Genomic DNA, 22,858 nt, shown 5'->3' on the forward strand with positions numbered 1-22,858 from the left:
AGATCATAGTGATAAAATGTGTTCTGTGCAAGCTGCAAATGTCATCAATCATGCCGAGTAATGCATCTAAGAATCTATTTATTGGGGGCTTTTACGATACAAGTTCAGTTATAAAACAGAAATTTCAGCGTGTCAGTGGAATAATATATATCATCCGGGTTATTTTTACCAGACCAAATTGATAGTTGTGATCTGTCATATTGTGACCTGCTGACCATTGTGGACAAACAAATATAAATGACAAAATCATTTTATTAACCATGTTTCAGTTTGAAATCAATTATAGTACATTTGATACATTTGAAAACATTATTTCAAACTGTATTATTTCTTCCTTGACAAAACCTATACGTGTAAAAAAAAATCAATCGATTGCATTTTTACAGACTGAATTAGTCTTGGCCAGCAGTCGAAAAACTTTTGAGAGAATTAACTTAATGATCAAATGTCGCGGGCCAGGAGAATGCAGGTTTTTTGTACATACATTTTTACTATTTTATTGTAAGGATTCCTCAGTTAAGGATCGGCTACATAGTGCGTTACTAAAATGTGTTTAAAAGTTCAAAACAACAAAACAAGAGCATTACCGTTTTTTAGTGAACCCCTCCTCCCATGTTGCAAAAAAATTTTTGGAGATTTTTTAAACTTCTTGATAAACGTTATACTCTTAAAAGCAACAGTTTGTAATCATCGTACACGTAAAAACAACATTAAGGTTTTTTTCTAAATATTCGTTCTCATTTTCCATTGGAGATAAACGTCGTCATGTATAAGCAATGTTAGTGTAACATACGGGAAATTTGACAAGTTTGACTATATTGATTAGCAGTCAATCCATGTTACGATCATTAAATTTGCAAAAGTAGAATTCTAAAAGATGTTCAGTAATTTGTATACGAAGATAGGAATTTTAAGACTAGCAAACGTTTTCAAAGCCCGAATTAAATGTTAAGGCAGGCCTCATTTGGCCCGGGAGTCAGAATTTGTAAACCGCTGGTTCTAGGTATGAAGTCTGATGCGTGATGAGCTTGATGTGTGTTTTTTATGAACTTTAGAAATTATGTCAGTCGCAGTTTTATCGATTCAAACTGCTTTTTTAAATTTTGGATGAGAAGGCCCTGTTAAAAAATACTACAGGATGTAATGATTATGCATTAACAAGGTAGTATTTAAACAATATCTGATATAAATATCTACCAGTTATTCTAAACATTTTATAATTGCATTTCAAGAACATCAAAATATGTTTGCTTTCTTTTTATAAAAAAACCTAGTGCTTTTTGTACGAAAATATTGTTTGTTTTACACAATCGTTTCTGTACATTTTTCATCAGTACTCTCCCGAATCGGGCGTTGTGGGAGGCCTTACTTACAAAATCACAACCAGTTGATTTAGTAATTTATTAGCTCAATATTAATGAGCTAATGTTATACTGAAATGCTTCGTATCTTAAAGCTACCTTCATAATAATCATCACTCATCCTTGACTGCATAAATTGCAATAATTTCACGCGCTTAACGTAAGCACATAAAATCACAGCCTTCCCTGTATATCGCTCACTTGGCTGTCGGTTATTATCTGCCAGTCACCGTTTCGCACTCGACTCTTCTGATAAGCCTCTCACTATACTTTGATAAGAAAAACTAGATTCCATGGGTAAGGCCGGTTGAGCCCGAGTCCCTTCAGGCGCTTAGTATTACTTCACCTTTCGTGCGATAAGCATTCCGTAACAGACGGGTCCGGTCTTCCGGTAGATTGCTTGTGCCGCTTGTATTGAAACCGGTATCATCACCATGTCGCTAGTGTTCGGACAAGTCGAGCCGGCCGTTTTTCAAGCCTATGCCTTTTGGGCAGCCGTACTTGGGCTCAAGATGCTGCTCATGTCTGTGCTGACTGGCCTGAAGCGTGGCTCCAAAAAGGTAATGAAACGCTCGAAATAAAGCAAAAAGACGAAACACTGAACACGCTCCCTTTTCTGGGTTCTGGGTATGTCGGTACGTTAATCCCCGATTTGTGAATCTCACCGAATGGGATGGCTGCTCGTTTCAGGTCTTTTCGAATCCGGAAGACGTTAAGCCGGGTGGCAAGGTTGCGTATGACGATCCGGATGTGGAACGTGTTCGACGGTATGTAACGGCTGCCAGCTGAACCTTTGCAATGTACACGTTTTGGCTAGCTTCCCAGTGCAGACGAACTGGAAGGGAAGATGGTTTTGGTGTCAGATTGCAGCTAGTGGTTGTGCTGGAATTTTTTCGTATCCCTCCTGTCCCACGAAGCTGCAATTCAGATGCAACACATTTCCATTACCATATTTCTGCGTGGTTTCCTTGCTGTTTGTGGTCCAGCTGCTCGAAATGCTTATCGGTTGGGATGTTTTAACCTCTCTTTCCTATTTTGTGCATTCTTCTAGCGCCCATCGGAATGATATGGAAAATATTTCACCCTACTTCATCATCGGCTTCCTGTACATGTTCACCAATCCGAGTGTGACCGTTGCGACCAACCTGTTCCGTCTAGTAGCGGTCGTTCGCATCAGCCACACGGTGTTTCACGTACTCGTTCCAGTGCACAAGTTTCGGGGTATGTCCTGGGCAATCGGTTTCTTCACGACCGCCTTCATGGGCGTACAGATAGTGCTGCATTTTCTGTAGAATTCTTGTAGAAACACCTCAACTCGTACGGAAAGCACGAGAATAAAGCTTGCCCCTCTATGCATACGGAGAACTGCCACTGGTTCTTTGGGTGTCAAAAAGCTCTTCAGCCTTAAGTGTACTTAAAATCCATTCTTTCTGCAAGCAGTCAGTCCCACTGGGTGCGGAAAGCGTGCCACCAGCGTGAGTGTGCATATTGAAAGAAAAATCATTACTATTCAGTGCGCATTTTCTTAAATCGACTCATAATGGCTGTGAAACGATCAGTTTTCAGTTTTGCAGTGCTCCTCAGACCATAAGCATTCTTTGGCACGTTCAGCAACGGTTCAAGAGTACGTTATGCTTGTCTTCCAAATACTATTTTCCCATCGAAATCTTTGTGAAGTATGTATGTATTTAAGCGGCTCCTAGCCTGCAGTGTGGCTGCATTGAATGCAGATGTTACAAGGACGATGGTGCCCAATATTTGGAATCCTGGTGTAGCTAAAATGTGCTCATAAGAGTGTTCAAATGTATCCTACTGCTCTATTTGTATGTTTTTGTTGTTGTTACACCTCATGCTGTAATCGTTGGTTGGTGAAGATTGAAAAGCAATGCTATTTCGTAGAAGAACATAGGAACAGAAAAAACACGATAAAAAGATTGCTAACGTGGCTTTATTCGTAAGTGAAACTATGAAAACAATTTCTAATTCTATGAATAATTTTTTCTAATTTTCTAATCTGGAACATCACGTAGCTAGAAAATAGACACCAACAGCGAGGATGGTGGGTTTTTTATTTATGGCATCCTTGTTAAAAGTATTATAATTCGAACGGTTTTAAGCTTTTCGCTCATCAATGCAAAAGACAAAATTCTCATTAACTAATGAAATGGTTTTCGAGAAACATAAAATGTATAGCTAAAAAGAAGCATCGGCTTATTGTATTCATCACATATATTTTATTGCTTCATATTTCCTTTCGGTTCCCATCGATGCATTCGCCATAAATAAAAGTACATCTATGCTTGAATCACACCCCTACAAGGTTGCATACATTTCATACTCTAAATGACTTAGTATGTGATGATTCTACGGTGCTCCAAGAACGACTCAACCTTTCAAAAACTACTGTAGGAAGTTGATGACGTTTACCATTTTATTGATTTAGCTTCTGGCCATTTTATTGACCCATAACCGACACTTGCACGACCAGATAACAGCAAAAGGGGTTGAGCATATCGATTGAACCCGCAAGCTACGGACCGTTCTGTTCGGAGCGTATCGGTAAGGCCTGCACAAACTGGTGCACCGGCAGCTTATAAGCGAACCGCACCCAAAGATGGCGAACATGTTTGTGCATCGGCTCTTTACGCAGTGCCGGAGGACGTTGGAAGAACATACCAACTGCGCTCTTCCTGAAGTTGACTCCAAGGTTCTGTACTGCATCTATAACAAGCACAACATTCATTGCCTCGAAGCGTTTAGCTAGAAACCGTGCAGCTACTTAAATTAAATTCGAACGCAAGACTTATTGAACGTTGCATAGGATGGTGTGACCAATAGCTAAATATCATAACACTTGGATTTCGGAGAAAAGTCACGTCCATTTTTTGCAGCGTTGAACAAAACACATAAAGTTTGATAATTGACTAATACATGGTTGTCTGGAATCAGTAGCTGGATTTTAGTGGTTCCAATTATTCAAAAATCTCTCGACAACAAGATAGATTATCCGGTAGAATGTACAAACATTTTTACGTGACGTATAGAAAGCCAATATGAAGAACAAAATGAAAAATAAAACAAACAAATAAATCAACAGAGTTTAAACAATATTTCAAACTATGACAAATGGTCAAAAGGCTTGCTAACAGAATATTATTTCTAAATTCTTCTTCTTCTTCTTTGGCACAACAACCGCTGTCGGTCAAGGCCTGCCTGTACCCACTATTGAAGTGAGCTTGGCTTTCAGTGACTTATTGTTACCTTAGCTGGATAGTCAGTCCTACGTATGGGGACGCGGTCTATTCGGGACTTAAACCCATGACGGTCATGTTGTTACGTCGTAGGAGTTGACGACTATACCACCAGACCGGCCAATTTTTCTATTTTTTTCTAAATTAGCTGATCAAAAACTAAAATTAACATTAGTCACTATCTTTTTTCATGTAAAAGCTCTACACTGATCATATTTATCCTGTAATATAATTACAAAGGCATTATTAAGGGTAAAAAATGAAGTTAAATTATGAGTGTTTCTGAGTGCAGATGATTAAATCAGTCCTGAATAATTACATGCTATATGTTTCATTCATTAATAAATTCATTCATGCATTCATTGACTGCTTCTGCATTTAGATTACTAGAACCGTGTTGAAGCACATTTTCATCCTACATCCCTCGTCGGCTTCGTTTTTAGTGTTCTTATTTTTTAAACCGTTACCATCAACCCTAAGTCATAAAGTCCTTCTAAAGTAGCTCTGGTTGTCTAATCGTTAATCGTTAAACTTTCGGTCCAAAGTAATTAACAACTCTCCCGTGTGGTGTGAAACACCCGGCATGCCGTAAAATTTATTTCATGCAAATTAGTCAACGACTAGTGCACCAGCCAAGTCCGATTGAAATCAGACATGTTCGACTGCAACTTTAAAAAAGCTTCAATATTGGGTGCTGTTGCTGCCGGTGTGCTCTGAGTACAATTCTCTTTCTCTCCACGGTGCTCAAACAAATTCAAATGTCGATTCTGCACAAATGTCCTACCGGCTGCGGGCATGTATGCACCAATTAGGTAAATTTATGCGATTTATGCTGGTACTGGCCTTTTGGTGAAAAACTCAGCCCCACGGGTGTACTAAATATTTGACTGCCGTCGCTGCCGGAATCTCAACGTAAAGCGACCGACCGAGTGCGACAAAATTGGTTTGCCCATCGGTTTGCATTCGAGGAGCGGTGAGGGAAGACAACAGTCGACGGGTCCGAAATTAGGTTGCTTATTTTCATAACATTTTAAATAATAGTCGCAACTAATTAAACCGAATGATTTATGCAATTGCTCTAGCACCGCAAAACCGGACAGCCGTGATAATGGTGTCGATTATAGTGTTTCGGTTTTTGTTGTATAGTATCACACTCCCTACCTCACAAGCGGAAATAGCAAATTAGTGGCTTTCCTCTGCTGAATCCGTGTCACATATCGCCTTGATTTGAGCCAGTGTTAGGTATTTGCACATGGACTGATGATAAATCGAGCCATTGGATTGGTTACAAATCTCGCTTTAGCTTTTTTTGTTAGAATTTCGTTATGTATTTTTTGGAAAGAAGAATCAACGCGTATTAAACCGAGATTGAATTTCCATCGGATGGCTTAATGGAAATGTTTAGCTAATAATGTTATTTACGAGTGATAAAAAAAGGATAATTGATATGCATTAGTATGTTGAACTATAAAACATGGGCAGAAACATGAACATTTTTTTAAAAGACACATTTTATTACAGTCACCTGGGGTCAATTTATTCGATAACATCCTCATAAGATTAAAACCATTAAGCGAAAATCGATATGTTATGTTGCGAGGGTTTTGTATTGCCACATGTTTACGTAACGTAACGTTAAAAATAGCTTTGTTTAGTACATAAAAAATACAGTGGAAATGATTTTACCAAAAATTAATTGATAATTGTTCAACTTATCCGTACACTGTGAGATACAATGGATTATGAATTATTATTGTTTAAGTAAAATCATACCGATGTTTTAGTTAAAAGGTAATTTCAACTTCTTTTGAACATTATTTAAACGTTAAATAAATAATAACACAATTTAATAAACTAACATAAAGTTATTATGTTTTAAAGTTCAATTATTATTAATTGAACTTTATTGACTCAATAGTTTTGTAAATTGTTAAACACTTAAAGGTATTACTTGGGTTTTCAATAGATTCCTATTTCATAAATGAATGTTTAATCTAATGTTGATTTTATGCTATAGTGCGCGTTAATTGAAAATCAAAAAAATATTTAAATAAATGTTTTGTATAAACATGATTTATGTTACAAAGCATTTTTTCATCACGAATTGTTGAGCCGTTGATTAATTATGTTTGCTTTTGTCAGTCATATATGCAATGATGCCTACAATTGATCATCAACAAACCGGTAGTTGACGAATAATGATAAAACTCACGTATTTAACACCTCAAATAGGGCATTTATTTTGCCATGTTTACACGCACATTCATCCTGCTTCGTCACGGTTTAAGCGATGTGAACGAGGTTCGAGGGTTCGAAATTGAGCTTTAAATATCGTTTATTTAACGATCGTTTTTCGATCAGACGGCGTCCGACTTTGGCCTGATGCGGTGACGACAATGGCTGACAACAGCGTCCCCAGAATAAACAATCAATTTATATTCAATGTCAACAGCAAAAAGAACCGCGAAACTCAACGGAAACGAATGCAGAGCGAGAACAAAAAAAAACTGTCGCACAAAAAAAAAACACATTCATTAATAATAATTACTTCCGTGCGAACAGCGCTGCGATTTTTGAGACCATCAACAGAACTGGACGGTAAGGAATGTTGGGAAAAGTCGCCACAATTCGCCGATGAACGGTGGGGATGTGCAGAATGGATGGAAAAGTTTTGATTGAATTTCCATCGGCAAATCCACTGCATTGCGCCAGCCAGCACGACCCGACCGGCTGGATGGAAGCGCGTTGGTGAACAGCAGAAAGAAAAACACACGTAACTGGCCGGCGAACCACACGGCCCGTGGCAACATAATGCAAAACTTCACCCGGATCCGAAGTTCGCTAAATCTCCGAAACCATGACCAAGCAATCCTTCATTCCCGGGGACCCAATTTTACAAACATCATCATCTCGAGGGTACAGGGACGTTTGGCAGCATTAGCGCATGATAAAACATCACCAGAGAGGGGGTGGGGGTGGAGATGAGGAATGGTTTTGTTGTTGTTTTTGTTGTTGTAGCTTGGGTTTGTTGTACTCTGGAGTTCAGCTCAGAGAACAGAGCAGCTCAGAGGAGACATAGTCGGGACTTGATGGTCCGATTCGATCGTTCAAAGTTTTCCAAAGCTACGGAAGCAAAGCAATGTGCTTTTGAGGTTCTGGGTTGCTTCCTGCCTCTGCTGTGCACCTTACCCGTTTATCCAGTTTTGTTTTCACTACCAACTGGTACAACATCCAGCAGCGTAGCATTGGCATAGCAATGGTTTTTTTTCGTTTCACATGCCAGAGTTTTTTGATTGATGACACCAGAATAATGTGCTTCCATGTGGCGGACGAAGGACAGAAAGAAATCCAGAACAAATTTCTCAGAAAAGCCCCTCTTTGGAACAGTTGCGCTACATTTTTCGTCAATCACCCGTGCTAGCACCAAACAGAAACACATTATCGCCTTGTGTGGATCTTTTCTTTTCCATTTCGGTTAACAGTTGAATCGAACGAACTGCATTTCGAAATTTCCGCGCTAAATTCACTCTGAAGGCACGAAGTGACGAAACGACAATGGCTGTAATAAAACCAGTCTAGGCAGAAATGGTATGCTCTTAAAAATGGACGCGCAGACTACGTGACAACGAGCAATTATGTGGTTATGATAAGGTTTTATGTGTCTTTTGTGTGTTTGAAATGTTCGTTGAAATTTGTATGCTAAGCTACAAGATTATATCAGACTTGGAGCTTGGAATAGTATCCCATTGAAATTTCAGGATAGATTTATATATTGAACTACATAGATTTCATATTTTTTTATGTTAATTACTATGGAAAACAAATTTTTAGTTATGGAGGACACATCATAGTAAGAAATCGATTCGCATCTAGCTCTCGTTGCAAATAGGTTAAACTCAAAGCAAATATCTTAAGTCGGTGGTACGGGTAGGATTTGTTTTACTTCAACGTAATTCAACTTTGTTCAGTGTGTGTGTGTGTGTTTGAGTACACGGAACGTGCTCAAGAATATTTCGCAAGCATTTAAGATAGGTTGCAAGAATGTGAAGGAGTTTCGATAGTCTGTCAGTTGAACAGAACCTTTCGGCGAACCATAATGGAAAACGTGCCGCTTATTATTGATGCCAGATTTACGCACCTTTGTTAAACAGCGTTTGGAGATTTATTATTTAAATCAACCAACCTTTTTTGCAAGAAAACTCAACAACCAGATATTAGAATTACAAAACGGCCCTAAACCATTGGAAAGAAATACCCCCCAATTGACCGAGCATCATTCTGAAAACAAATCAAATTAGCTGTCAAATCTAATACCATTCATAAACCTTTCAATGGCACACCTTCTCGGTCTCGAAAGGCGAACAAAATTAAATGTCTTTATGTAGCTACTTTACACCTCAAAACTATCAATTGAAATTCAATTTTCGGCTACCACAGCAATACGGGTATCGTTCCTTTTTCTTAAATAACACCTTACTGCCCATCTTTTCCTTACATTTTTTAAGCAATTCCATGAGGTCTTGCTCCTTGAACCGCTACGATCAAATCGATTCCAATCACAATAATCTGTTTACCCAATTATTTTGGAAGCAATCGGCCAGCCACAAAGATTTCGGGCCGTGTTTTCTGCCAATACTTGTTAGCCCCTCCCGGCGTGAAAAAAACAGCGGGGGGTAAAATTTAGTGTCGGTTGTTGAAATTTTGATTAGACTCCCTTTTCGTTTCTACTCGCCTGCACCACAACCACACCACAACTTCACAGCAAACAACTCTAGTCAGCTCGTTGGCGCCAGCTGCGTAATCTGGAAAACCGAGACCTTTCACGCGGTGTGGAAAAATACTCATTTTACCACCCATTTTCTTTCACAGCGCTTCTTTTTTACCACCAAAGCTACAATTCCATTTGAAGCCCTTAGATCGGTGGTCGAAGTAGATTGAATTTTAACGAACTTGCGTTGTACGCATTCAATTGAACTGTTTGCCCGTCAACGCTGCTAGGGGACATGCGTCACTACGAGAAAACTGGTGCAAAAGTAGAAAAGCGATTGAAAAAAAAAACGGCCGTACAGAGACGATTAATCGAGTCGAAAACCTTCGTTCACAAATATCTTACCGGTTTGGCATTATAGCTAAACTTACCAAGCTACCCAAAGGATCCGATCCGGAAACCTGCGGAACGTTCGCACTGTCTGTAATCCTCCAATAAAGAACTGTAATTTATTTGTTTATTTTGCGGTTTTTCGTACTGCTCTTGCCACCAAAGGATCATTGAAAAAAGGGCAAAAGAAAAAGCGACAGTTTGGGAGCGATACCAGCACAACGAACTGAAGCTGCTCTTGGTAAGGCCAGTGCAGCTGGACCATGGGCATCAATCGATAACGTAATGCTGTGTAACAAAATCGGTTACCAGGTCACAAACACCTTTGCGGAACGGAAAGGATGCGAAACTAAATTGAACTCAAATAGAATGGCACATGAGAATTGGTGCTAAAATTAACCAACGCGAACCTTTGGTGCTGATAGATACAGGAAAATCCCTGTAGAATCTTATCCCATAAATGTATGCTTCATAGAAATGTGAGTCGGATTTACGACGGTCAGCAGTTGATCGATCAAGATCACAAGCACATTTTTATTACTTCTGATACAAGGCATTTGTAATTTCTCAAAAATTTAGCATAATGGTAGTGTTGCGAAAGCTACTTCGTCGGCTCCTCGACCTCAAAGAAAATAACGACCTTTTTCACCAACGTACAATTTCTCTTGATTCAAACACCGGATCGACCGATTTTAACTGTATAAAGTTTGTTCATTTTAGTTTAAAAAAAAACGGTCTTTGTCGTTCGCTAACTTTTGAAAGAGGCCGATTATCCTGCGCACGGTGTATTTATCGCCTTTCTTCCAGCGACAGTTGCGCCATCGCGTTACGCAGCGAACGTTGCCTTTTTCCGATCTCCGCAGAGATCCGGAAGATCGACTATGGTAACCGAGCTGTTTACACTTATCTCCTGTCATTTTGTGTTTGTTTTGGTTTTGCGTGTGCCATAAAAGAGGCACGTGGTTTGTCGACACTGTTACTTGTAACAGGTAGTGTTTGTGTTAAAAGCGACTTGATAGTAGAGTTTAATATTAAATTGAGTGGCTGGGCTCTAAAATTAAATAACAGATTGTAAATATTTATTTGTACAGTTTTACTTCGATATTTTTAAAAAGATACAAAATGTCACTCATTTCTCGCACAGAGTGGATCACAAAAACGAAAAACATCACATATTTCCAGATTTTTGGCTAGTTTCAAAGATTTTCAATTGAAGATAAGAGATGTAACAATTCAAAACATAAATTTTAGCTAGAATGTAAAATTAAGGATTATAATTAAATTAGTGTTGTAATCGTTCTTACCGCTGTTGCATATGAACGTTCCATTTGTTCACATTAATTTCTTTTTTAGTACACACATATCACGAACAGCGCGGAATTACCTAGTTAATTGATAGAACTAATTATTTGGGTTAAGCTCAAGTTATATTTTACTTTAGTATGTTCATTTAGACATTCCCATCCATTGCATATTTTTATGAAAAGATAGAAAGTGCATAGAGACACAATAAAAAAGATAAGAAGAATGACAAAACAAAAGAGAAAAAAGTGATAATCAGTAAGTTTATCAAAACAGTCAACCAAGACAAACTACATAATAAAAAAATTTACCACTGTTCAGTAATTTTATACTAAGATGTTGTCAGCTGAATGTTCGGTAATCTATTCAGTTAAACTATAATTAATGATTCGTCAAGTAATCTTCACAGTAAATCACAGTAAAGCCATTCTGATATTACTGATTGTTTGTTGATTGCGATTAAAAAGAGTTGAAAAAAAACATACAAATTGAGGTTTTCATTGATTATTGGGGCGCAGGGTGGCAGTCCGTTTTGCTCATGTCATCACGAACTTTCAGCAAGTGCAGCACAGTGGTGTGAAGATTTAGCACACCAACACGGTTGTCAATTCTTTCACATTAATCCCGCAAGCCAAAATCACATCGGAAATTTTATCGCGGTGTATGTAAGCGCCTACCAAAGCAAGTGGATGTCGCGTTGTATTGTTTTGATGTTCTGACTGTTAGAGCGATTTGACATAATGATTTGCTGCATTTTCTGTAATTTGTTTTACTGATCTCCGGTGTAACGATTACTTATTTTGCTGATTTTCAGTAAAAATTGTATTACTGAAATGCATTCAGTTAATGGTTTGAATGAAAAACTGTAAAAACGTACCACTAATGCTGAAATTCAATATAACTATCTATTACTGAATGATGTTCATTATATTACTGAAGCAAACTTTAAAAATTTGTTGTGCAGTTGCTTAGCATCATTTTAACCCAGGAGCAAGCAGTGCTTTATATTTTACGAAAAATAGAAAAATTACTTAACTACCGACATTCAAACATTTTTTGAGTATTGTAAATATGACATTCAAAACGCTTTTCTCTTTAATAAAGTGCGAAACTGGCTACTGTCTAAATTATGAATGTTTTATCATGAAGGAACACAATATATATTAATCAGACTTCATGCTGCACGCGTTACTATCTTTCACTTTGCGAACATGTTCCATGTACTGGAACATGGTGTGTATGTATGTATGGTAAAGTCGCACGTCGAACATATCATTTTGTTTTCACTCGGTAAGCGTATATCATGTATGAAAAACAAAACTACACAACATGCAAAACTTTTTAAGCTTGTGTATATTTTTGTCTTTTTTTTTGGAGATGAAAAGTGAAAAGCCAACATGTTGATGTGCCGGTTGCCAATAAGATTGTGGCTGACGGGAGGCGCATCGATGTCAAAACTTTCAAATTAAATTGCTCTCGGTAGTCTCCGTTGGCAAGTGGAAAACTCTGCGCCATAAAACACGCCAGTCCAACCTGCACCGCACCGCTTCTCCGTTATTCCAGATTCCAGTCGCGGATTCCAGTTCCCGAGTAACTTCTGAAGGAGACAAACAACTTTCCAAAACTACCGACGGGGGATAAATCGACGGAAGTGTCTTGAACGAGGACCGAATCAAAACGCTTTGGCTGGTGACAGAATGGCTGGAGCAAATCCTTCGGCTGGTCAGCTTCATCAGCTAAGACACGGTGTGTTGCAGCAGAAGTGTTGGGTGTGACGAGACCGAGTTTATGACATCGTAAACGTGGTGATGGTTGTTTGAAGTTGTATTCGACACTGCGACACTGAGTGATGGGTATGTGCGACGGTCTTAGAATTCCGTTCCCGTACGTGGCGTCACAGAATGTGGTGGCCTGAGTGTCGTTTTAGAACAAAGAAGAAAATGGACGCTCGGAAGCACCAGCGCAGCAATCATTAGTATTACTTCCTCCATCGTAAAAACAGTTATAATTTTACGATCTGAAGGGTTCCGCTGGGGGAGGGATGCATATTTTACCATCCCCCGAGCGTACATAACAACGGACAAATCTTAACATTACATCTAATTTACTTAAGAGTTATCCTGGCAAAATTGGTTGCTTGAACATAAAACTTTTAATTTTTGACACAGAAAAGTTACCAGAGGTGAATAATAAATGCATGTTACTGTTTGTAGCCAGCAATGCAACGCAATATTGCTGTACAGGGCTTCCCACGATTAATTAGCAGGTTCCCGTAATTTTTTTTTCATAATTTATATTTATATATATTTATACATAATTTATTCATCGCATAGATGGTTGTTTCGCTCCCAAGATTTTTTGGTATTGGACATCAATACAATAAAACCAACAAAAATTCTAGGAAACGCAAACAAAATCGTCACCCAAAATACCCGAAAAAAATATGTGAAGCAATCAACCAGTATGTTCGGAATACAATAAACAATTTTAGGACATGTACGTAACATAGTAAGAAAACTTAAAAATGCAAAATCTCCTAAAATTACAAACTAAGTAGGTCATACCTGTCAGAAGTAAATGTAGGTGACGAAGAATGACCCCATCACGTGGTTTTTGTTTCATTTCATTTTCTCATAAATCCCTTCACCATAGGCAACACACTCGTCTGACAGCTTCGCGCATAAATCTCAACCACATCCGCAGATTGAAACAGGGTACGACTAAGCTACTACTTTTTCTAACGCAAGTCATTCTGGGACCTGAAACCCAATCGTGTAGCTTCTTCCGGGCGGAAATGGAAAAAGTAATGAGATATCCGGCTTCCTTTCTAGGAAGGGTCACTAAATTGATATTTATCGTGTCATAAATTATGACACAAACGGTAGTGCACCTTTCAAAAGGTGTGGGGTGTATGTTTATTTAACTTCCGCCTTAAAGGCGTCACAAAGAAGCAAACGAATTTATACGAATTTTCAAGGGATGGAAGTTGAGGCTGTTAAGCTTCTACTTTGGAAAGCAGCAAAACTTTGCAATTGATTCAAATGCTAGAGAAAGTATGTCCAACAAAAGCATCAATTGGAATTAGTTGGAAGATTAACCCAATGTGCATAGCTGGCTTATGTAGCTTTAGTAAATTTTAATAAAAGTACATGAGACTAAGTACACCAAATTCCCATGCGAATCCAAATTCCCCATTTTGTCCGGTTACCGTAGTAGGTTTAACCCGCATGTTGCCAACTACGACTATTTAATAACATCAGAAACCAAAAGGGTCTATGATCGGAGGCATAACAATACATTGCTTCGTTGAAACTACCGACCGTAATGGCCCAAACTAACCATGTACCCTTTTTTCTGGGTTACGTTTTCATAATAATTTTAGAAAGGATGGCTGATGGATAAATACATGACTGAAAATAATTAGAACGAAGTGAAGTAATAGAAGATTATTTCTTTCTCATTAATTGAGTCATTGGGTACAAATATGTGTTTAAAGGAAATAAACACAACTAGGTCATTACATATGTTTTGTAGATGTATCAGTTGTTTTATGCTTTATTTGAAGTGTTTTGCTTATAGTTGTTTGTTCCTATACAATTTAAGTTGAATTGTGTTTTAATTCCCGGAAACTGTGTTGCTTCATTGTTGAAATCGTTTTTTTTCAAAGCTTGATGTTGTAATACTATAATTATAACATATCCAATAGTGATGGACAAAATTTGCCTGCATCCAAATTCCGATTGATACGAATCTCGCTGCTTTCGGATTCAAATCCACATTGAAATTAAGAGCATGGAGAGGAGAGAGGGTTCCGATGGAATAATATTTAGCCTACTAACTTATAACTACACTTCCTAATTTTCATTCCTGTACTATACACTGTATTTCCACGAAGCTATAAGCTCATGGATCAAACTGCAAAACTTAACGGAAAAATCCATCACATACTCACAAATGCAATGATAACGACAGCAGGCTACAATAATGATGGTTATCAGCGCGATTCCTTGCAAGGCAAAAATACTATATGACCGGGTTATAAGCCACATACAGCTGAAAGATTTGTTGTTTACATCCATCTATACAGATTTTACCTCCTTAAAAACACTTATATAGTGATAACAGCGTTTGCGTGGTTTTTAGGTTGTTTCCTGTGATTTGTTTAATGCTTACCGATTACTATTTGGGCTCATCTTCTGATGTATTGTAAGCTACAAGTAATTATTTCAATTCAATTCTGTAACTGGATAAATTCGACATTTTATTGAAATTTTCTCAAATTTTTTTTACTTATTTGTTTAAAAAATGCCATAATGTCAGCAAATAGTGGGAGTTGGTCAAAATTTCCATACCTGAATCTGGATTTGTTCGGAGCAGCCGGATTCGAAGCCATATTTATTTAGGAGTGGATTTATGATTCTTGGGCTCCTATCACTAATATATATTCATAAATAGTTCCTATTACACACTTTATAGGATGCTGACAAAAATATGCTTCTGTACACCTTTCAACGTATGCCACATGCTTCAGCAACTTATACGTAAAGAGTTAACAGAGAGCTATTTTACTACTGAACGTCAAACATCCCCAACAGTACCCGCCACATTCCATTACCGAAAAACAACGAACCGAATAACGTTACCGAAGCCTCGTCGCGGTTGCTCTTTTCTAACTTTTAAATTGACCCATTCGAAACATCCCATCCTTTCGGTCGCCTCATCTTTCTACCGAAACCCAGCTCAAGTGGTAAAAGTTTCGATCGCAAAAGTGTCACGTTCGATCGTCTTTAATATGTAACAGAACCGTGCTAGTTTTTCAATAAGTGGATTAGCTTTTCCCTGCTTGCAAAACCCCTTTTCACACCCGGCGCTGCTAGCTGCTGGTTCTTTCTCGGGCCGAAAGTTTGCTACGGAACGCGGGATGAGTCTACAGGGCATGAGAGTAGCTTCGTGTTGTCCTGACGGCGAGTATGGTGATTCTCATACTTTGAAATTAGCTACTCAAGCCAAAACCCCGTCGAAGACTTGCCAACCCAGCAATGGATAGCGTTGGCTGATGAAGTTCCCACAGGACTGCCAAATTAACCCAATAATCTCGCCCGTATGCTTATGACATGGACGAACTTGTTACACGAGCTGACACATAGAAGTACCGCCTGGTTCTCGGAAATCTCTCGCAAACCCGGCACATCCAGCTACTACATCTGCCTATCAGTAATCTACCAGTTGCGAACCAGTTGGCCACAGGGGGTTACTGGCTCCCCTGGCCCGTTCTTCGGCCACCCCTATATGTGGTGCCCTTTGGACCGAAAAAGATGCTAATGATAATCTCAAATCCCTCAGTGTGTGAATGTGTGGCGCGTGTAGTGTGTGTGTGTGTATTCCTCCCACGGATGCTGGCACCTTGACGGTTCTGACGTTGAAGCAAGATTGCCTGGAGGGCTTAGGATAAGTGGAGTAAATTGCATTTCACTCGCTTCACGAACCAAAGCGAACAGATGCGATAGCGAAGAAGCACATCGTTTTGCGTTCCCCTGCTTCCGAGCGGTGACTGGAACGATTTGGGAAGAATATATTTTATTTAACTATTTTATGAATGGAGGAATGGTGTAACAAATGTAATTGGAGGATACTTTATCCTTCTCATGATGTAACATGTTGAAAGAAAATGTTCTGCGAAAAATAATTAATTTGTAAGAGTTCTAATCATATACTTTTTAGAAGTTTTTCAATATTTCTATAATGCAGTGTTTTTTACAAATAACCAGAGGTTGTTTTTGCAAGTTAATAGTTTAAATTTTGAATAAAATGGATTTAATTTTCAACACATTTATTAGTATTTGAGGTTCTGTAAAAGGGAAACTGTCTTTTTCTGTGGGAAAATGTCCATGGGCTCCAATGAAATTTTTCTTCTACTTGGCGTCATACAAGGTATGATGCCCATGTGGTAACTCGCAATTTGCCGATCACAGAACCGCCCCACCATGAAGTGCAAATAGATAATTAATAAATAAAGTAAGAGTTACAAAGGAAAGCAGTGTAGAAGCGAGTGGACTAGACACAGCTCAACTAATCTATTTAATGTACTTAATTTAATTAACAAAAACTCTGCATTCCAAAGAATTGCGGTGACAATGTGATGTTGAATTAATAGCAGAGGTTAAGTTAACCTTTTGTCTTACATCTTTTATTTATATAAATCTTAGGACTAATTCCTAACTGGTAAGAGTCTTGCTAAATAATCCCTGTTGTTGGTCTATTCTACATTTGCGTTGCAGGTATATGCAACCATAGGATTGTTCCTGATACCACGGCGGTGCAGTCACGTTGATGATGCACATTAACCGGTATTTTGTAGTGCATTCACTTGTTATTTTTTCGTAATTCACGCGCTGCTGACCGGTGTCATCTGATGATAATTTGTCTGCACGACTCAATCTAGTCTCATCTGATCAACATGCATGTTATTTTTTTTATAAAATCACTACTTGATCAATCTCGCTAAGATCAATCAAAACGCATTGTTCGATGTACTAAAACTCTTTCCAAACTCTCATTCAAAAGAATATTTGATCATGTGCGTTGAGTTGAGTGACGGTACTGAAAATATAGCAAAATTACCTTTAACCAAAATTACACCTCTTAATCGAAAATATTCTGTAGCTGCATTGTTGTGAAATTTTGATTGTAATGAAATGAATTCTTATTCAATCTTAAATTAGTAGACAATAATCTCAACTTTTATGGCTTTAATGATAATCTCAATGTATCGATACAATTATTATGTGTCCATCGAACTGAAGCTTTCAATTTAGAGTAAAACTAAATTTTCAAACACCAACACCTACCTAACAAAAAATGCTTCCCTTCCTGTAGCGCTACAAGAATTGGGAAATGAATGTACCCAACAAAGAAAATAGAGTTATTAACGTAAATTTATGATCTCCATCATGCCGTATCTCATTTTCTATGGGACCAGTATCACTTCCTACAGCATTGCTGATTTACTGGACTGATTTTGCAAAACCAAAATAAGTTAACCAAACAGAAAACTTTACCGCTTTTCAGCGCAGCGTATCCCACTGCAAAAACTGCTCTCCCCTACTTGTGATTTACATTAGCAGGTGATACAATCTAAACATAGAACAGACCTGCCCGGCGCGAAACGATACAAGAACGTTCCTTGACGCTTCTACTCTTCCATCTTTGTTTGAACTATTACCCATACCAACAACATTATCACCAAGAGGTCTTTGCCTCTCCACTCATCCCCTCCCCTTGGCCCGAGTTCGCCATCGAAACTCGAAAAGCTAATATTTGTTCGGTAATTTACGTGTAATGCTGATGACATCGAATTATGTTTCGCTTCAACTCCGCTCCCATGCTGTACTTGGATTGGTCTACTACAGGATGTTTTCGCATCGAATCGACCATATCGTCCGCATTGTTGTGCGGTGTGCTGGTGGTATATCGGAAACTTTTCCCTTTGTACAAGTGCTTCACTGCCGTACTGGAACGCGTCGAAAGCCGCTGCTGGAATGTCTTTCAGCTTCGTGCTTCCATCGGCGGTGAACACGTCCACTAGGAACATCGGGCACAAGGAAAACTTTTCTCCTCAACAATTCCCAACCCAACAACAGTGAGTGAGATCGAGTCCCAATACAAACACATTGGCACAGCGTCCACCGTGGTGCGCCAATGTCTGAAATTCTGGATGGTGTGGATAGTGAAGCTAAAGCGGGTGTGCGGGGATGACAGAAAAGTTTGTGCCCTCCTTGGGGCAGCTGTCGGTTTGGTTACTTCCGGTTGGCCGGTCAGCCTGCATGCCTTCCCCTGTACTTCCATTACAGACTAGTGGTTCGGAGAAAACGGGAACATATTACCAACACCTGAGCAGATACTGCGTACCAGCATGAGAACTTTATTTTTTTCAAAAATTCTATCTCTCTCTCTTTCTCTCTCTCTCTGTCTCGTTGCCACGACATGAACCACAGATCGTGAACCTCCAGTAAATTGCGAACGAAAAGAGGCAGCATCGAGCGATAGGTGCAAAAGAAAAGTTTACCATTTTACAATCCGGCCACCGTTCAGGTGAGTTGTGTGGAGAAATTGTGCTCTCCCATTCCCAGTTCTTGTTGATCTCTGGGCGAGGGTTGAGCACGCAAGCGGAAGGTAAGCGCGGAAAAGGAGGATTTCTTATGCCATTTTCAACACACGTTTTGCAAGCCGCCTTATGTGGGACGATTTTCAAGTCTCATTTCCTCCGCCATCATCGTATTTTCCAAGACAGTACCCGGTATGCTGGCCGGCGGTTTGCGATAGCATTGTGTAAAGTTTTACCGAGCAGCTTCACGTTGAACTTTTGTCATAACTTTCAGGCCGCACATTTTTTTTGACTTTCGACCGATGCGATACATAGATTACCGCCGGCCGAGGCCGAGCATAATGATGTGCAGATGACGATGATGGTCGGGTGTTTTGATGTGGGCCGAGGTTGTTGCTGGCTGATGGTTGAAGCAAACAATACTTCCCAAGGCGGGATGAGACGGAAGCTAGCTGCTGCTTCGAGACCAGACCGAAAACCGATCGAAATTAAATCTTGAGTGGAATTTTCTATTCCCTGTCCTGGGCTACCGCCTCGGGCCGTCGCTACCGAAATGCCGGTCAAAGTTCTGGCTGGCAGGAAAATGTTATCAAAGATTATCGGAACATTTTCCTGGAACAAAAGATTTTCACATTAATAATGAGTTTCATTGTGCGAAACTTAATCAACCCAAAAGACCCATTTTGAATGGAGTAAAGAAGATTGAAGCAGGATATTAAGGAACCGTAGAAGTTGGCTGACCTGGGGATGAATACCCACTTTGCGTCTTAGATGTTATTGTTTAATTTAATCAGTTAATAAATTCACAATTGGAAAACGGATAATATTTGATTTATTGTTATGCTTTTTGCCTTGATGTTCTCTCTATTTTTTAATTTTATAACCATTAAATCAATGATTTTGGATTGAATTGTTGGATATGGTTTTTATGTCCAACGTTTTAATTTTATGTGATTTATACAAACATAATAAACACACACAAACTCTAGCAGCCGTATTACACCATCCAGCTTGTTTTTCTTGCACGGTTTGGTTATTTTGAAAATCTTGAAATCTAATAAATCAATCGACGAAACTCATTCCACACGATTCACTTCTTTATCGATAGCCTTCTGCGAAATTTCGACAATTTTCGACCTGGTGGTACTTTCAGCGCCTTTCAAAGCAACCGGTTTCGTGTGATTTTTCCAAGAACAATCAACAAAATCAAAAAACTTCTGCGCTCCATCAAGGATGTGCAAGTGAACTTGCTTGGGCAGGATGTTGTCGTAAACAAATAAAGGAAATAGCAAAAGCAAGCGAAAATAGCCCAGGAAAAAGGATGGAGAGTAGCCTCGCCTAAGCAAAAAATCTCATTTGCAGCACTGTTTATTTTAGCTTGCTTGAATGCGCACCCGAAAACGAAAAGTACTTTAGCGCAACTGATAGAAATAACAGCATTCGCTAAGCAGGAAAAACAAAACCCAGGCCCATACGTTAAAACCATAGCACGGAAAACTTTCCCACTAACTCCCTGCCAACGAATCAAACAGTTAAAAAGCTCCGTTTGCGAAAGAAGAACGCAAAAAGCGGTACGCCTCTGCCATCGCTTGCCGTTCCACCTTTTCCCCATGTGGGTGGTGGAACTGAAACGCATTCAACCGGGGCTTTTCCGAGGTGGAAAACAAACACAGAAGCGTTAGCGTTTCGAAGTAGGTTTGTGTGTGTATGTATATGTGTATGCGTAGAAGATACAAAGATGAAAAGCGTAAACCCAGTTACGATACGAAGACTAGAGCAGTGGAAAATATGTTCTATTGTTTTTTTTTTTGCTTTTCCCCCGTTCGTCACCGCTTTTCCTGCTACTTCTGCATGGGCCGGAAGTGTTTGGTTCAAAAATAGCGTTCGAAAGGAAATAGGCGAGAGAATGGAAAGCAAACAAATTTCACAGCGCAAACACGAAATCTTTTGGAGGAAGAAACAAGAGTTTGTTTAAATAGCGTGCACCAACATTAGAAGAGAATGGAAGAAGAGGGCACTCTGGGGAACATTTGGTGTCAAAGGGTACAGAGTGACTGAGCGCTGATGCTCGAACCTAGCCCAGTTTTCTGTTTCAATGAAAGCAAATTTAAAATTGAATTATATAAATTGCACAAACAGTTGGTGGTAGTGAAAAACAAGCAAAAGCAATTGCTTTCGTCTTTTGACAAATTACCGTGAAACTATAACTATGTGAACCAGGATTTGGATGATTTGTGTAGCAATAACTAAAAAAAGCTGCCAATAAACCTTACAAATCCACAAAATCTTTGTTATCAGTAAGTGTCTGAAGATAAGACACGATACCGGTAAAATGATAACGACTAAATGAATTTAATTATTGGTGAAAATAAGCATCTTTAAATTGGCCTATTTACTGATATCAAAGCAGTATCTCATAGCTCATTTTCATTACACACGTAAACATAACTTTGTAAAATATCATTGTAAGAAAATGTTCGGAACAATGCTCAAGATAGAAATTACCAAGTGCAGCAAATGCAATTCACCATAACCAACAATTGCAACCGCGAGTAGGATAGATACAAGTAATGGGTTAGAAATCTCCTCAACGATCCGCTAATCTCAAGCCTTTGTTGCAAACGCTCCCATTTGGGCAGCCATCTCGATTAGATCAAGCGAGAGCTATTTATCTGCTCCAAAATGCCATGTCATTAGCCCGTGTTCGTTCTTGCAACGAACTAGTCCATGATCTGCGCGAGACACTTTTACTCGCGTGCAGATTATTTAAGCATTCATCCTGTGCAAAAATGGGTGTTCCGTGTATCTGTGCCCTGTTTACCAACGTGATGCTCCGATGCTCAGACGTCGCATCTCACGTTGCCAAACGTCTACCGTTGTGGACGGATTGCGTTGGCGCCAGCAACTGCTTTCCGGCCGTTTATTTTTAGCTGTCTGGTATGTGTTTTTGTTATTCCCGTTTCTTGCCAAGACAGCACAGCAGTGCCAACATGTAACATCGGGGGATCCGCCTGTAACCGTCCACTGCTGAGCCAATTGCGGAGTGAATTCGTCTACGATTACACGCGAGTGACGAGTTCACATTTCAGCGTGGAAAAATGAAGCCACTCTTGCATCGCATCCTAGGTTTGACGATAGCTTGGCTCTTTCCCGTGATAAAAGTTGCAAGAAAAATGGTCCTGGCCTTACCCACCCAATCATTGGTGGATGGCTGAGTCAAACCAGCAATAAAAATAACATAAAATAGATAGATCGAGCAAAAACAAATAATAATAAAAGCAGATGGCGTGTATATGCCAGTGGTGGTCTCGTAGCCCGCAGTATTTTGCTTGAGTAGCCTTCTCATGCCTTCCTTGCTTGTTACAACAGCTTGGCGGACGGGCAAAAACACCTTCACGCGCCATGCTAATGCGTTAGGTTGGTGGAAGCTTGATATAGCGCCACATTTACACATCAGGGCACAAGCATAAGCACGCGCTACGAATATCAGGCAATAATGCGAAATAGCGGATGGAAAGAATCGCACTTGGTAGTGCGATGTTTATGCCCGTACCATTTCCTCCGTGCGTAAACATTACACATACGGTTCCGTGCATATCACACAATGGTCTGGTAGAGTTTTGCATTCGGTAAGGAAAACAAACACTGAAACAGTAAACATGGTAAAAATAACAACAACAACAAAAAAGCTGTTGAGTAGAATTGGAAATGTTTCGGTTGCAGCTGCATTAAAGGGGTTTTG

General features: G+C 39.3%; 2 protein-coding genes and 1 long non-coding RNA gene across 10 annotated transcripts in view; 2 read left to right on the forward strand and 1 right to left on the reverse strand.

Moving 5' to 3' along the window:
• Positions 1-22,858, forward strand: part of LOC120902307 — an 87,827-nt gene that overhangs the window by 28,015 nt on the left and 36,954 nt on the right. The gene's annotated exons all lie outside the window — the stretch shown is intronic.
• The window catches only part of LOC120902317, a 44,735-nt gene that overhangs the window by 19,902 nt on the left and 1,975 nt on the right, over positions 1-22,858 (reverse strand). The window lies entirely within an intron of this gene.
• On the forward strand, positions 1,688-2,757 carry LOC120902312 (prostaglandin E synthase-like). The gene is made up of 3 exons (XM_040310979.1): positions 1,688-1,921; positions 2,052-2,128; positions 2,413-2,757. Exons 1-3 carry the CDS (start codon positions 1,796-1,798, stop codon positions 2,651-2,653), a joined length of 444 nt encoding a protein of 147 aa, XP_040166913.1. The 5' UTR covers positions 1,688-1,795; the 3' UTR covers positions 2,654-2,757.

Source organism: Anopheles arabiensis, chromosome 3, assembly GCF_016920715.1.
Source record: "Anopheles arabiensis isolate DONGOLA chromosome 3, AaraD3, whole genome shotgun sequence".
NCBI lineage: Eukaryota > Metazoa > Arthropoda > Insecta > Diptera > Culicidae > Anopheles > Anopheles arabiensis.